Source organism: Calypte anna, chromosome 2 (assembly GCF_003957555.1).
Source record: "Calypte anna isolate BGI_N300 chromosome 2, bCalAnn1_v1.p, whole genome shotgun sequence".
NCBI classification, from domain to species: domain Eukaryota; kingdom Metazoa; phylum Chordata; class Aves; order Apodiformes; family Trochilidae; genus Calypte; species Calypte anna.
The window spans coordinates 3,714,450-3,728,035 of record NC_044245.1 but is presented as its reverse complement, the minus strand read 5'-3'; the positions used below and the strand labels follow the sequence as shown (position 1 = coordinate 3,728,035).

The 13,586-nt window shown below is 46.0% G+C and overlaps 1 protein-coding gene across 3 annotated transcripts in view; it reads left to right on the top strand.

Annotated features, from left to right (window-relative positions):
* Positions 1-6,856, top strand: part of VIPR1 (vasoactive intestinal peptide receptor 1) — a 127,536-nt gene extending 120,680 nt beyond the window's left edge. For all 3 annotated transcript variants that reach the window (XM_030445167.1, XM_030445168.1, XM_030445169.1), the window contains 3 exons: positions 2,956-3,085; positions 4,821-4,862; positions 6,287-6,856. In XM_030445167.1, coding sequence (XP_030301027.1) covers positions 2,956-3,085; positions 4,821-4,862; positions 6,287-6,478 — 364 coding nt within the window. In that variant the 3' untranslated portion in view covers positions 6,479-6,856. The remainder of the gene's footprint in view (positions 1-2,955; positions 3,086-4,820; positions 4,863-6,286) is intronic.
* Positions 6,857-13,586: the final 6,730 nt, after the last annotated feature.

The window sequence follows — 13,586 nt, the reverse complement described above, 5'->3', positions numbered from 1 at the left end:
ATGAGATAATATTTTCTAATCAATTGGAGATTGCAAACAGTGTCTCTGTGGATATGGTGCACAAAGATCACATCTCAGCAATCTCCTCCAGGCTGAATGTTCCTGAAAGACTGGGGAGAGAGGTCTCTAAACAGCCAGTGCTGATATTCACTGAACTGGGATCTGCTTAGAGAATTATTTGCTCTCTCATATGCGAGAACCTGAGGGAATTAGGGCTAGATCACACTGGAACAGGCTTCCCATAACAGTTGTGGAGTCTCCATCTCTGGAGACACTCAAAACCTGCCTGGACACCATCCTGTGCAACCTGCTCTGGGTGAACCTGGGTTGAACCTTGGAGAAGATCATCTCCAGAGATCGTCTCCAACCTTCCCTGACAATCTATGAGTCTGTGATACTGGTGTGGGTCACACTGCTCAGAATTTCTTCCAGGAGGATGAAACATGGTATCCTGATGGTCACCAGTCACAGTGGCAGAACAGGGCAACCAAGACTCAGATTCTGCATCTACCCACTGTGAACAGGGCTGTGCCCCCTATGAGGGATGTGGCAGGAAAGGCAAATTCCTGGAAAGTTCCTCAGTGTCCTACAGGCACTTGTTTTGCCTGGAATGAGTTGCACCCATCTGCTTTTCAGCTCCAGCCACAGCCCTGGGAGAGCTGGAGAGGTCTGCTGGGAGATGCAGCGATGAGCATCAGCTGCATGAAGCTGGCACATCAGCCTTCCCAGTGGGCTGCTGCAGATGGTAAATCAATGAAAATGGTCTGAGGGAGCTGAGACTGATGGGACTCTGGAGGTGGAGGATTTGCAGATGGAAGAACGAGTTTTCAATTATTCCAGAAGCATCTGGGAGAGGGGGACACAGAAGGATGTGGGTGACCAAGGGAGCCAAAGCCTCCATAAGAATCCTTAAGCCCTTGATTTCATTTTATTTCTCTCAGCTATATTTTAATAATGATTATAGTTATTAAATTATCATCTCTTCCTAATTAGACCTCTGCTTACCCAGACTGATGCTGTTAAGCACTAATACTGCTCCTTCCCCTCCTTTGGAGATGTTCACTGTGCAGTAGCTTGTCATTACTCTGAGCTAAACTTCCCATTTCTCCCCCAGAATCTGTAATATTCAGAAACTCCAAGCAAAAAAAGGACAGCACTAGGTGATGATTTAGCTTGTAGAGATGTTAAAATCTAGAGATCATTTTAACATCTTGTAGAGATGTTAAAAAAGGTCTCCAGTGGGAGGAGAGGGAAGGAGAAGGGAGAAAGAAATACATCCATTGAAGTTACCAGGAGTAAAGATGTCACATTTTGTGTTGTCACCACACCTGAAATCACCAGCCCTCTGCAGTCTCTAGGCCAAGGAGAAATAATCCAAGGTGCTCCTTACCTGGAGGTCCAGACATATTTATCTGAGAGCTTTTAATGAGGAGGAAAGCAAGGCTGTGGAAATGCTCCCAGCAGGGTCATAGGGATATGACAAGGCTTTTAAACTGAAAGAGGGTAGATTTAGACCACATATTAGGAAGAAATCTTTCCAGTGAGGGTGGTGAGACACTGGAAGAAGTTGTCCAGAGAAACTGTAGGAGCTCCATCCCTGAAAAGACTCAAGGTCAGGCTGGACCCTTGAGCAACCTGATCTAGTTGGAGATGCCCTTGCTCACTGCAGGATATCTGACCTCTAAAGTCCCCTTCCAAGCTGAACCATTAAAAGAATCTATGATTCTGTGATCTTTGGTGAGTCTGAACTGCCCTACAGTGACTGTGCCCAGCTGAGGGTCCATCTCCATTGTCAGTGCATCCCAGCCCAGCTCAGCAGTGTCATCCTGGGGAGGTTAGGCTGTGAGGAGCTATCTCAACACCCTCCATTTCTCCATTTCACTGTACCCCAGACACTTCTTTCCTCTGGGCCTTTCTCATGGCTGCTCTTGAAAGGCAGGATGAGTAGCCCTTAGCATGTCTTAAGGACTGTCAGGGTTTAACACTGGCCCAGCAATTAAACTGAGTAACAGATGCAGTCTAATAATCTCTCTCTCCTCCCTGATAAAGAAAGGAGAGAGAATAAGGGAGAGAGACTGAGGGGTTGGAAACTAAACTACACAGCTTTAATGAAACAGGAATGATAAATAGGAAAAATTACTAAATCTATACAAATATACAGGAAAATTGATCCCAGGTTCCTCCCCCCTTTCCCCCAATAACTCTCACGTCACCCTCGAGGCTGCAGGGCAGCCCTGGGGAAGTCCAGGCTGGAATCCTGGGGTCAGCAGCAGTTGGGAGCTGGAGGCAGGAACACACAGATTCAGGCTGGGATGGATCAGGAGCACAGGCAGAGGAAGGGATGGAATCCTCCCAGGATGCTGAAGCAAACAGGGAGAGGGGAAGAAGGGGAAGCAGGAAGGGGTTTGACCCTTGTGATCCCTCAAATTTATGCTGAGTATGAGGTGTATGGGATGGAATACTCTGTTTGGTCAATTCTGGCATCTATCTTGTCTGTTCCTCCCCACAGGAGGGTTTCAGGTGGAACCTCTTTACTCCTTTTCTCCTTCTGGAGGGCAAAATGTTCCTCAGAGCTGAGCAGTGTCCCTGGTTCTGCAGCCCATTCCCAGCTGGAACTCTAAACACCCAGAGTTATCAGTCCCAGAGCAGCCACTGCCTGAGAAACTTGCTGTTCATTTCAGCAAGTGCAGCTCCTTCCAAGAGACTGAGCTGAAACCAAAAGCACCAGACAGAAAATTACCTTTATCCTGGCCCAAACCAGGACAAGGGCAAACAAAGGCACTTAAGATGTATGATGCAAGTTACACCTTCAGGATCCAGGTAATCAGCAAATCTGAACTGCAACAAATTCAAGTTTTGGGGTTGCACAGATCTCAGCAGCAGGATTTCTCATCACCTTACCCTTTAGCTCCCTTCCCTTCTCCCCTTATGACTCTTTGTTTGTCTTTCCAACAGGAGGTTGGCCAAGTCTACTTTGCTGCTCATCCCTCTCTTTGGCATCCACTACATCATGTTTGCTTTCTTCCCTGACAATTTCAAAGCAGAAGTGAAGCTGGTCTTTGAACTCGTGGTTGGGTCATTCCAGGTAAGTCACCCCTTGGGCCAGGTCACCAGGTCTGTCAACAGGGAGGATGCCATGAGCTTGAGGAGGAGAAGAAGCAAAAAATGTGAGCTGGGTTTTTCCTGTTCAGACCTAATATTGCTCTGTATCTCTGGGGGAAAAGCTCCTCACTCCAGCTTGGCCAGATAAGCTTGGAAGATAATTTCACATTTGGCCTCCTGGAATTCCAGAAGGAGATTTTCTCTCCTCATTTTTGGCACCTGAAAAGAAAATTTACCTCTACAAGTTGGTCACCCCAGGGTTGGGTCACCCCAGGATTGTTTTTCTTGTGTTTAAGGGAGAAAAATAAGCACCTCACTTCAGTTTACATATTATTAATATGGTGTAAGAGGGATTTCCTTCTGGCCAATGACAGAAGCCAGAAACTGTCTTCACCCAGTTGATTTTCATGAACTTTGTCCTCTGTAAATACCCAGGTCTTGCCTGTAGATCCTGCTCAAGCAGGATTCCAGCTCATTGGCACAGGAGGCAGGTTCTCCACCAGGATGGATAATGGGGATGTCCTGCACATTTATTATTATGAAGAAAAGTCTCTGGGGGGACTTTATGGTATCTGAAGGGGGCCTAAAAGCAAGCTGAGGGACTTTTCACAAGGGGATGGAGTGATAGGACAAGGGGTAGTGGTTTTAAGCTGGAAGAGAGGAGATTTAGACCAGATAGAAGGAAGAAATTTTTTCCTGTAAGGGTGGTGAGACATTGAAACAGGCAGCTCAGTGAGGCTGGGGATGTCCCATCCCTGGAAGTGTTCAAGGCCAGGTTGGATGGGGCTTGGAGCAACCTCATCTAGGGGAGGGCATCCCTGTCCATGCAGGGGGGGTGGAACAAGATGATCTTTAAGGTCTCTCCCAGACCAAACCATCCTGTGGTTCTGTGGATAAGAAGCCCTGATGAAAGTTGTTCCTTAGATCCTCCCCCATCACTTCAGTCAGTCAACACTGGGCTGTCAACCTTGGTCCTGCTGTTGCATGACAAAAAGCATTTTTTTATATAATTCATCCCACTGCACCCATCCATGATTCAGCTCCAACCACTTTGTGTCCTCAGAGCCTGAGAGCAGGATCTGTCACCATGTCCCATCCAGGTGTCAGGGCCATGCTTCATCCAGTGGTGAATGAGTCATGGCCCTGTCTGTATCATCATCATCATCATCATCACTTCACATCTGGCATCTCTCTATGGGGATATAAATGGATCTGTGTTTACTTCTTGTCTGTAGTGTTTGGAACCATAAGGGCTGAGAGAGAAACTGGTTTGGATTTTTTTCACTGAAAGCTGAGATTCTCAAAAACGAGGTGTCACCTCAGGAGGGAGGGGACAGGAGCAGTTTAACCCCATAGCATCTCTAAGATCATTCTGACCTCAGTGTTGTACTAGAGAGCATGTTCAGATCTCCCCACTTTCAGCTGACAGAACCAGGCAGGAAAGTTGGGTCCAGAATCCCATCTAGCTGGAATGACCAAGTGGTCCTCTTTGAGCCAAGCTGTCTGTTGATGGCTTTAAACACCAGTCTGGAGCAAACTCTGAGCTCACACCCTGCTGCAAGACACCTTAACCAATCTTTCCCTGCTCCTTTTAGAGGGAAAATGTGAGCAAGTGGTTTCTTAGGGGCACCTTAGCAGTCCCCCCAGCAGTGTGTCCTCTCTCCAAGGCTGCAGTGAGCTTGGGAGGTGCTAATATTCTTTTTTCTCCTTTCCCCTAGGGCTTTGTGGTGGCTGTTCTGTACTGTTTTCTCAACGGGGAGGTAAGATAACTCTGGTTTTTGGTTAATTTTTGCAACTCAAGTAAACTGAATGCTCATGGAGAGTGGGAGGAGAAGGGTCCCATTCCTGATGTCACCATACTTGAGAGGGGGAAAAAGCATCCAGGCCAAATTGCTGACCTCAGGGAAAGAACTCCATCTTTTTGCTTGAGAGTTTCCAGCACAATCAATAAATGTATCAGGACTTCTGTGGTCTTGCTGCTGCTGGGCCCATCCTTTATTCATGAAACAACACCAGCAGAACTCCCATATGACCTCGTGAAAGCCCCAAAAGAACTACCCTCAGCAGGGAAGGATAAAGCCCATCTTCAAAGCCCTGCTTTTGCTTTGTGCCTTGATGGATCAGACCCACTGCCAAGATGGAAGCTCATTAGTGCAGTGATATTTTTCCTCCTTCTGCCCATAAGCAATTCAGCAGAGGCTGATTAAACCTGTAGGGTGAAGGTTACCAAGTAGGTGCTGAGCAGCTAAAAACTTGGCACTGCTGCCAGCTGGAGCTCAATAAACTGAGCAGGGACAAGAAAGAAGCAGCTGTGATCTGGGTTCATCTTCCAGCTTCCCGGGGAGAGGAAGAGTGTCCAGAATCACAATTTGCTCTCTTACAGCTCTGCTGCTGCTTTCAGCCACGCTGATGCTGTGCCTGCCTCACACAGTGGCATGCAGGGCAGAACCAAACAAATTTATTATTGATCCAAAACTGACCCAGGCATTGACATGACTTGTGAGGCACAGATCAGGGCCAGGTAAACATGTTGCTACCTTACAGGCATTGATTTTGCCTTTCCTGTGTCTCCAGGCCTGGGGTTTGCATCCTGGTGTTGTGCTATTCCTGTGCTTGCTGATCCCAGAGACCCTCAGGCACAGCTTTTTTATCTAATTCATGATGTTATCAAAAAAAAAAAAAAAATTTGGACTGGGAAGCAGCAGGAGGGGACAGGGATGGTGGTCAAGATTTAGATCTGGACAGTGTAAAGCAGACAATGAAAGCAAAAACAAGCAGCTTCTATAAAAAAAAAAAAAAAAAGTACTGCTGTGTTGACAGCTTTACAAACAGGCTATAGTTAAAGTGTTTGTATTTGGACAAAAACAGTGAAAAAAAAAAACAAAAAAGCAAGCAGCACCTTAATTATAGCTCCAAAGTGCAGGATATGTCGCCACTGAAGTGGGAAGCAATTCCCTGTGCTCTCCTTCCTGCTGAAGCTCAGGGATTTCTGCTCAAGTAATTTACGGGCTGGAGTGTGACCTCTCTTTTCTATGTAGCTAAAAGTTCTGGTTGAATTTAGTGACCTTCATAAAATACCTCTTGGCCCATGGGAAGGTGGTTCCCCCATCGCTGCTCACACCATCAAGGCAGAGCAGTGGAAAACACTCCCTGTTCCTGACTTGTTTATTTTTCCACCTCCTAGGTCCAAGCTGAGCTAAAGAGAAAGTGGAGGAGGTGGCACATGGAGAGGTTCCTGGGCTCAGACATGAAGTATCACCACCCTTCCTTAGGCAGCAATGGCACCAACTTCAGCACCCAGATCTCCATGCTGACCAAGTGCTCACCAAAGACCCGTCGGTGCTCTGGCTTCCAGGCTGAATTCTCTCTGGTATGATGGGGAGAGGCTCTCTGAGCACTGAGCATCCACCAGAGAAGCTGAGAAGCAGAAGGATCCCCAGGAATCTGCATGAGCCAACAGAGGACACAAAACTGGAAAAGCCACTGGCATCCAGGACAAGACAGGACAAGTCAAGAGGCAGAGAAATCCTTTTCCTCTCCCTCTTTTGAGACCTTTCACTCTTCAGTTTTAAGCCCTTAGGGGTTGATCACTATGAGTAAAGGTGCCAGACACTTGAGGAGAGACTGGGAGATCCTGATGTGCCATAAATAATGAAGTACAAGGGGGTGAAGGAGGGGAGAGCCTGAGTCCTTGGTGGCTTCACCAGAACTGGCATCTCTGGAACAGATAAATTGCACTTCTTAAAAAAAAAAATAGAGAGACAGTAAAAGAGAGAGGGAGGCAAAAGGGGAAAAAAAAAGCCAAACAAATGAATGTGCCAAAAGTCCCATTGCTTTGAGGTCATGATAAGGCACCAAAGACAGAGCTGGGGACACAGGGAGAAGGGACAGTAGGAACACAAGCAGGAAGGGATGAGGCCAGCTCCTGGCCCCTGCTTCTGCAATCTTCTCCGAAAGCCCCTCGGAGGGTGACCCAGCTCTGTGGTCTGTTCTACTCATTGTCCACCCTCTTGGCTAGCAAAAGCTCTCAAGCACCCTTGGGTGCTCTCTGGAAAAGCAGCTTGCTGAGAAGGAAGAGTGTGGATGCCCTTCTCTGCCCTGTGGTCCTCTTGTGTTCCTTGGTTGTTTTCAATGATGAAACAACTCGATTTGCATGTATAAAAATACAGGTAGAGATGCCAAAAACAGAGCAGGGCTGATGTTTTTCATCCTTTTTTAAATTCATCCATAAATCTGTGTGCATTAAGACACATGGGATCATTAGGGATCAGGGGTAAACAATTGGTCTGTAATTTGTTTGCACTTGCTTAGCACACACTGCCAGGAAAGGGAGATGTAGAACCCTGTAATGTTTAATTGAATCAGACCTGCCAGAAGGAGCCACCCTGCAGGATGAAAAAAATCAGCATCATGGCAGCAAGCAAAAGCATCAGAAGAAGGTTGTCTCAGCATGTAACTGGCACTCCAGGATTCAGGAAGGAGTGAAGGAGCTATTAAACTGATTTCTTCTTCAGCTTTGGCATGGAACGTTCATCCTATGATGTTACATCTTAAGGATGTGTGTATTTTACCTCCTTTCTGAAGTCCCATTACTTTCTGTGGTGGGTTCATCAACTCAAACCAAGGAACAGCTGGTTTGTTTTTTTTTTCATTTCTTTTCTTGGTGAAGGGGAGAAGGAGAGTTGTAAAAGAAATCCTGCTCAGAGATGCCAGGCAGACCACTCACATGGCATCAAATGCAGCTCTCACTCTCAGGCCCTGCATTTGAGACATCCCCAGCATCCCAAACTCAGCCAGCAGACAGACAACACAAGGGTTCAGGTGCTGATATTTGTGTCCCACCCAACTGCACTGAATGGACTTGCCCCAGTTTTACATCAGGGGTGAGAAAGCCTTTTCCAGCTCATGTCTGAGCTTAGTTGTTGGGCTGCTGTCCTCCTGTGTCACAGCACTGTCCTTGGTCACCAGTGCATGTACATGGAAGGGAAGGTGGGCTCCTCTTTCACAGATCTTGACTTATCCACTTCTTTTTCTTCATAGTGAAATGTAGCTCATTGAAGAGAAGCATCTGGAGAAGAGAAAGCTCTGGGGAGACCTTGGAGCACTTTCCAGTACCTGCAGGGGCTACAGCAAAAGCAAGGAGGGAGTTTTTATAACAGGTGGAGTGATAGGATGAGGAAAGAATGTTTTCAAACTGGAAGAGGGAAGAAATTCTTTTCTGTGAGGGTGGTGAGACACTTGGCAGAGCTTGTCCAGAGTTGTGGCTGTGCCATCCCTGGAAGTGTTGAAGACCAGGTTGGATGGGGCTTGGAGCAACCTGGGCTGGTGGGAGGTGTCCCTGCCCATGGAAGAGGGTTAGAACTGGGTGATCTTTGAGGTCCCTTCCACCCCAAACCATTCTGTGACTCTGTGATCTTTAACTTGATGATTCTGAGGTTTGTTTTGGTTGCTTGGTTGCTTGCTCTAAGCAGTGGTTCACTGCCAACAAACCACACTGAGCCCAGAAGGATAGTTACACATCTGGCCATCCAGTTCCTTTCTCATTTCTGAGAAGGTGGTTGTGCCATTCCATAACCCTCCCCAGACACTGTTATCATCTGAACTTGATGCTCCCAAAGTATTTCTCCCCGTGGGGGACTGAGAACAGCAGAGAGGGCTGAAGTCAGTCAGGCTCCTGAGGTACCCTGAGGTTACCATGGCTGGGAAGGGTTGATGTGGAGTCCTGAATTTCTGTGAACGAGCTCAGATGCCATCAACTAAGTCAGTGTAGCCATGGCCACCCAGCCAGAGGACAGGTAGATATTGTGAAGATAGTCCCAATGGACTCCATGGACCTGAGATTGAAGTGCTGACCAGACCTCAGGCTAACCAGGTGCAAACCTTCTTAGTTCTGACTCCACCCCATTGAAACCATATCCTTAGCAGGTAGAACCCAACGTTGACATGCCATGAGATGATGAAAATTTTCTCCAAGCAGCTCTCTAATTCCCTAAATCCAAAGAAATCAAGAGGATACTTGAAATGCCCCCCTGTTGCTTCCACTGAAGCCCTCATACCTTGATCCCCCAGCAGCAAGGTCCCCATTGAAATCTCCATGAGGTTCTTAGAGGCAAGGACCCTCTTTGTGTTTGGTGCTGGTGCTGCTCTGGTGAGAGCTTTCAGACCTGGATTCAGCCTCAGTCAGAAGGTGCTGGAAAAGTCCCACCAGGAGAACCAATTCTCCTGTGGCTGGTTCAAAGCAAGGATTTGACCCAACTCTGCATTTCACCAGGTGAATAGATAGCTTCAGAAGGAAGCCTAGAGGGAAAACTCTCTCTCAGCTTCTGAGTTGTTCCACTTGGAGTGAAATGCTTCCTCTCACTGGCTCAGAGTTTGGAAAGCTGGGAAAGATCTGATCCATCAGGCTGGCCAAGCTCTTCACTCTGTCTCTTTATACCCATCAGGAGTAGGGGGCTGCAGAGGAGCTCTTCCTAGGCTTGGTACAAGGAACCTAAGGTGTGGACTTGAATCCCAGGTCTCAGACAAGCAGAAGAGTTTTAACATGGAGTTGCTGAGCATCATTGCCACCCCCCTGATGAACCCTCATCTGTTTTAGGCTGCCTTGTTGGGGTAGAAGGTCTGTGAGCCATGAGACACACTCTGCATTTTCCCTCAGTCCTTTCTTTTCCCCTCCCTGTGCTCCTCCCTTCTCAGAAGGATTTTCTGCTTTCCATTCAGAGCTTCTCTTCTGTTTCAGCCCCGTGCTGACCTGTGCCAGCATCAACCTCATGCCAAAGGCAGCAGGAATGGATTTGCCTTTTAGAGATGTGACAGGGGAAAAGTCAGCTGGTTATTTACCTATGCCACAGGGCCTTCTGCAGCTTTCTGAAGCCCAACTTCCCCAAAAGTTGGAGATTTGCCAACCAGGCTATTCTGCACAGGAGCCTGAGGAAAGGCTGAAAAAGTTGGCGTTGTTCAGCTTGGAGAAGAGAGATCTCTGAGGAGACCTTAGAGCACCTTCTACTCCCTGAAAGGGCTCCAGGAAAGCTCCAGGGACTTTTTACAAGGGTATAAAACAAGGGGTAATGGTTTTAAGCTGGAAGAGGGGAGATATAGGTTAGACATTAGAAAGAAATTCTTTCCTATAAGACCCTGACCCAGGTTACCCAAGAAAGCTGTGGCTGCTCCATCCCTGGAAGGTTCCAGGTCAGGTTGGATGGGGCTTGGAGCAACCTGGGCTGGTGGGAGGTGTCCCTGCCCATGGCAGGGGGGTGGAACAATATGATCTTTAAGGTCCCTTCCAACCCAAACCATTCCATGGTTTTATTGTTCTGTGATAGGATGTGGCCCCAAGAGGGGCTCCTTCAGAAAATGTTGACTATATTAGGATGCCAGGGCTCCTGGGCATCTGACTTGTAATTATTTCATCACTGAACATCCAACCACATCTCCCTTATGCTGCCAAAGATGTCTGAGAGATGAAATGATTGTGCTGACTGTACCTCCTGTGACAGGCACAACCCTCAGAGGGATGCAGGGAACATGGAGATGTCAGCCCAGCTGGGCTGGCTGCATAATTTTGGAGAACAGAGGAGTCAGGGGTGAAATCAGAGCTTTCCACTCTGGGGATCTGAACAATCAAGTGAACAACAACATTTAGATCAGGTCCTCATTTAAGTGGCTTCGTGCAGGAATTTGGCCCCATAACGTGGCCTCCTCTATACTGTTTTTCACCCAAGTCATCAATAAAAAGGAGTTCAAGGACCTGACTGCAAGCCCAAATGACATTTCTGGATGTGACAGGCTTTTAGAGATGTTTGAGGATCATGAATCTGTATTCTGAAACTGTCTACAGAAATCAGGTCAAATTCTGGTCCCACATGCACCAATCAGTTCACTGCAGCAACTCCTGAATCACACCAGCATTAAACTGGAATTTTGCCTTTCAAATAAATCCTTTATCTTCATCCTGGAACTCTTTACTCCCTCTTTATAGCAGTGAGAGATCAAACCTCTCCTTTTAAAATAGTCATTCTGTATTTCAGTGATTAAGTATTAATTATTAATAAATATGGAACAATTGAAGCATAAAAATTAAATTATTATCTCAAGGTCTAGAGGTAGAAGGGTCAATGCTAACATGAGACCATAGCTATTTCTATTCAGATGGGACTTGGATTGCTCTGTGGCCTTCTAATAAGCAGCATGAAATGCAAATGTGACCATGTGTGGGTTTAAAGAAGAGCAGTAAATAAATTCCAGGCTGTTGAAGAATTTCAGGGCATAAACTTGAAACAAGTTTTTAAAATCAAAGGTGTATGTGCAGCATCATCATCACTGCAGTTATGGAATGAAAAAGGGATTCCAAGAGAGCCCAGGAGACAAAATGCCTGAATATTTTACTTTGGTTTATTTCATTTCATTTCATTTCATTTCATTTCATTTCATTTCATTGGCGTTTTTTTTTTTTTTCATTTTGTTTCGCTTTATTTATTTCATTTCATTTTATTGGATTTTTCATTTTGTTTTATTTAATTTATTTTATTTGATGTCATTTTATTCCAGTTTGTCGGGGGGTTCATTGTATTTCATTTCATTTGGGGTTTTTCCATTTTATTTCTTTTTTTTTTTTTTTTCATTTTATATCATTTTAAACTTTTTTGTCTCGGAAGCAGTTCTGTTTTTCTCAAGGAAAGCATTACAGGAGAAAACAAATGCTTTGTACATTTACTAATCACCAGATTTACTGCTTTCTCAGGATCCCCCTTTGTTCCCACTCAGCTCAGAAGCACCGAGGCAGAGGGGTGGCTGTGTCCCAGCTACTAAAGCAAAGGGATTAAAACCAAATCTCTGCTGCAATCTGATGGAAATACTTTCAGAGCAAGATGCACCTGCTGATTAACAACAATCTGCCTGCTGGCTTTGAAAAAGAAAAATGAAGTTCCAAAGAAAGCTCAGGGCTAAACGTCATTTGGCTCCATGGCAGGGATTAAAGGGGTTTGGTGGGATTATTTTGGCTCTGTTTTTTCCTCCCAGTGCTTGAACCCCAGTGGGTTGCTGAAGGAAATATGAAATACTTTCAAAGCAAAAGGGAATTCTGGAAATGCCAATAATTTGTGGAGCTGGTTTTAGGCTGTCCACACAAGTTCAGCTTGGTTTGGTACATGGCCAGTGGAAACTCTTGTGGTGTCAGAGAGCCTGAGAAGTCCTGGTTCTTCTCTGGATGGTGAGGATGAGTTTAATACCAAACCCCTTGTAAAAAAATGCTTCCTCTCTGCTGTGTCCCAGCCTCTCTGCTTCCAGACAGGGCTTTGAGCTGAAGAAAGGATCTTGACTGGGGTGTTGACACAGCCCTGTGCTTCCTCCCAAGGCATCTTTGCCCCAAGGAATGTGCCAAACTCTTGGAGACAAGGACAGGAGTCCCAAACTCTCCAAATCTCAATGCAGCTTTGCACTTTGGACAAGGTGATGCTTGTGGTGGCAAGGGCCAGAACACTTCTTGATCCTGGATGATTCTAAAAGAAGAGGAGGCCAAGATCTTGGCTTCGTGTAGGCCATCTGGAATGACACTGCTGGGATCATTCTGGAAGTACAGTGCTTCACAAACTGGTCACAGGGAAAAGAAGTTAAATCCCAGACCTATATATGTGGAGTAAAATATCCCAAAGTCCAGGACACCTCGAGTTTCAATCCATTTTCTCTCAATCAATCAACTTTTCCCCCAAACTCAGTGTTTACACACCAGTCTGATGAGCTATAATTACAGTGACTGATCTTGTTATTTCCTCTGGAGATCTGGACAGTTGTAAACTTTGTTTTTGAGGAATTAGGAGTTTCCTGGGCCTGTGGACCATCTCTTCCACCTCCTATTGTCTGAACATTCTAACTCCTTCTTTGCTTGCATGGTGTATACTGAAGAGCCCTGGGTTTGAAAACCAGGTTATTTCTAGCATACTGTGAAATCACAGGGCAGAAGACAGAAATTGGGACTGGAAACAAGGTCACAGGTCTGTAAGGGAAATGATGCCCATTTAAGTTCTGAAGGCCAGGTCTTTAGGACAAGCAAATTGACCTCAGCAGAGCACTAGTGGTTTATACCCCAATTTTGTGAATATTGTGAATTTGTACATAGGGGAAATCTGAGCAGCACATTTGAAAAAGGAAAAAAAAAATCCGCATTTTTGATACTCTAACGATGAGAAATTAAGTTTGAAAAGGCACTTTGGAATTCAGAAGTGCATTTTTCAGATTCTGTTTCCATCACCTCAAGTGATGGTTCAGCAACCGGTGCCAACTGAGTCTTCTCACCCAACCTGTAAGCACCTCTGCCCTCCTGTAAATAGGCTTTGACAGCAAAGAGTGATGAAAACTGGCTGTGAACAGAGAATCACTGTCTGTGGACTTTTCTGTACCTAGGTGCTTGTGATGTATCCTTCATGCCAGTGAGAATGGGGCCTGGTGGCTCAGCACAGGTGAAACCTCTGCCTTGTTTCATGGCCTTTTGC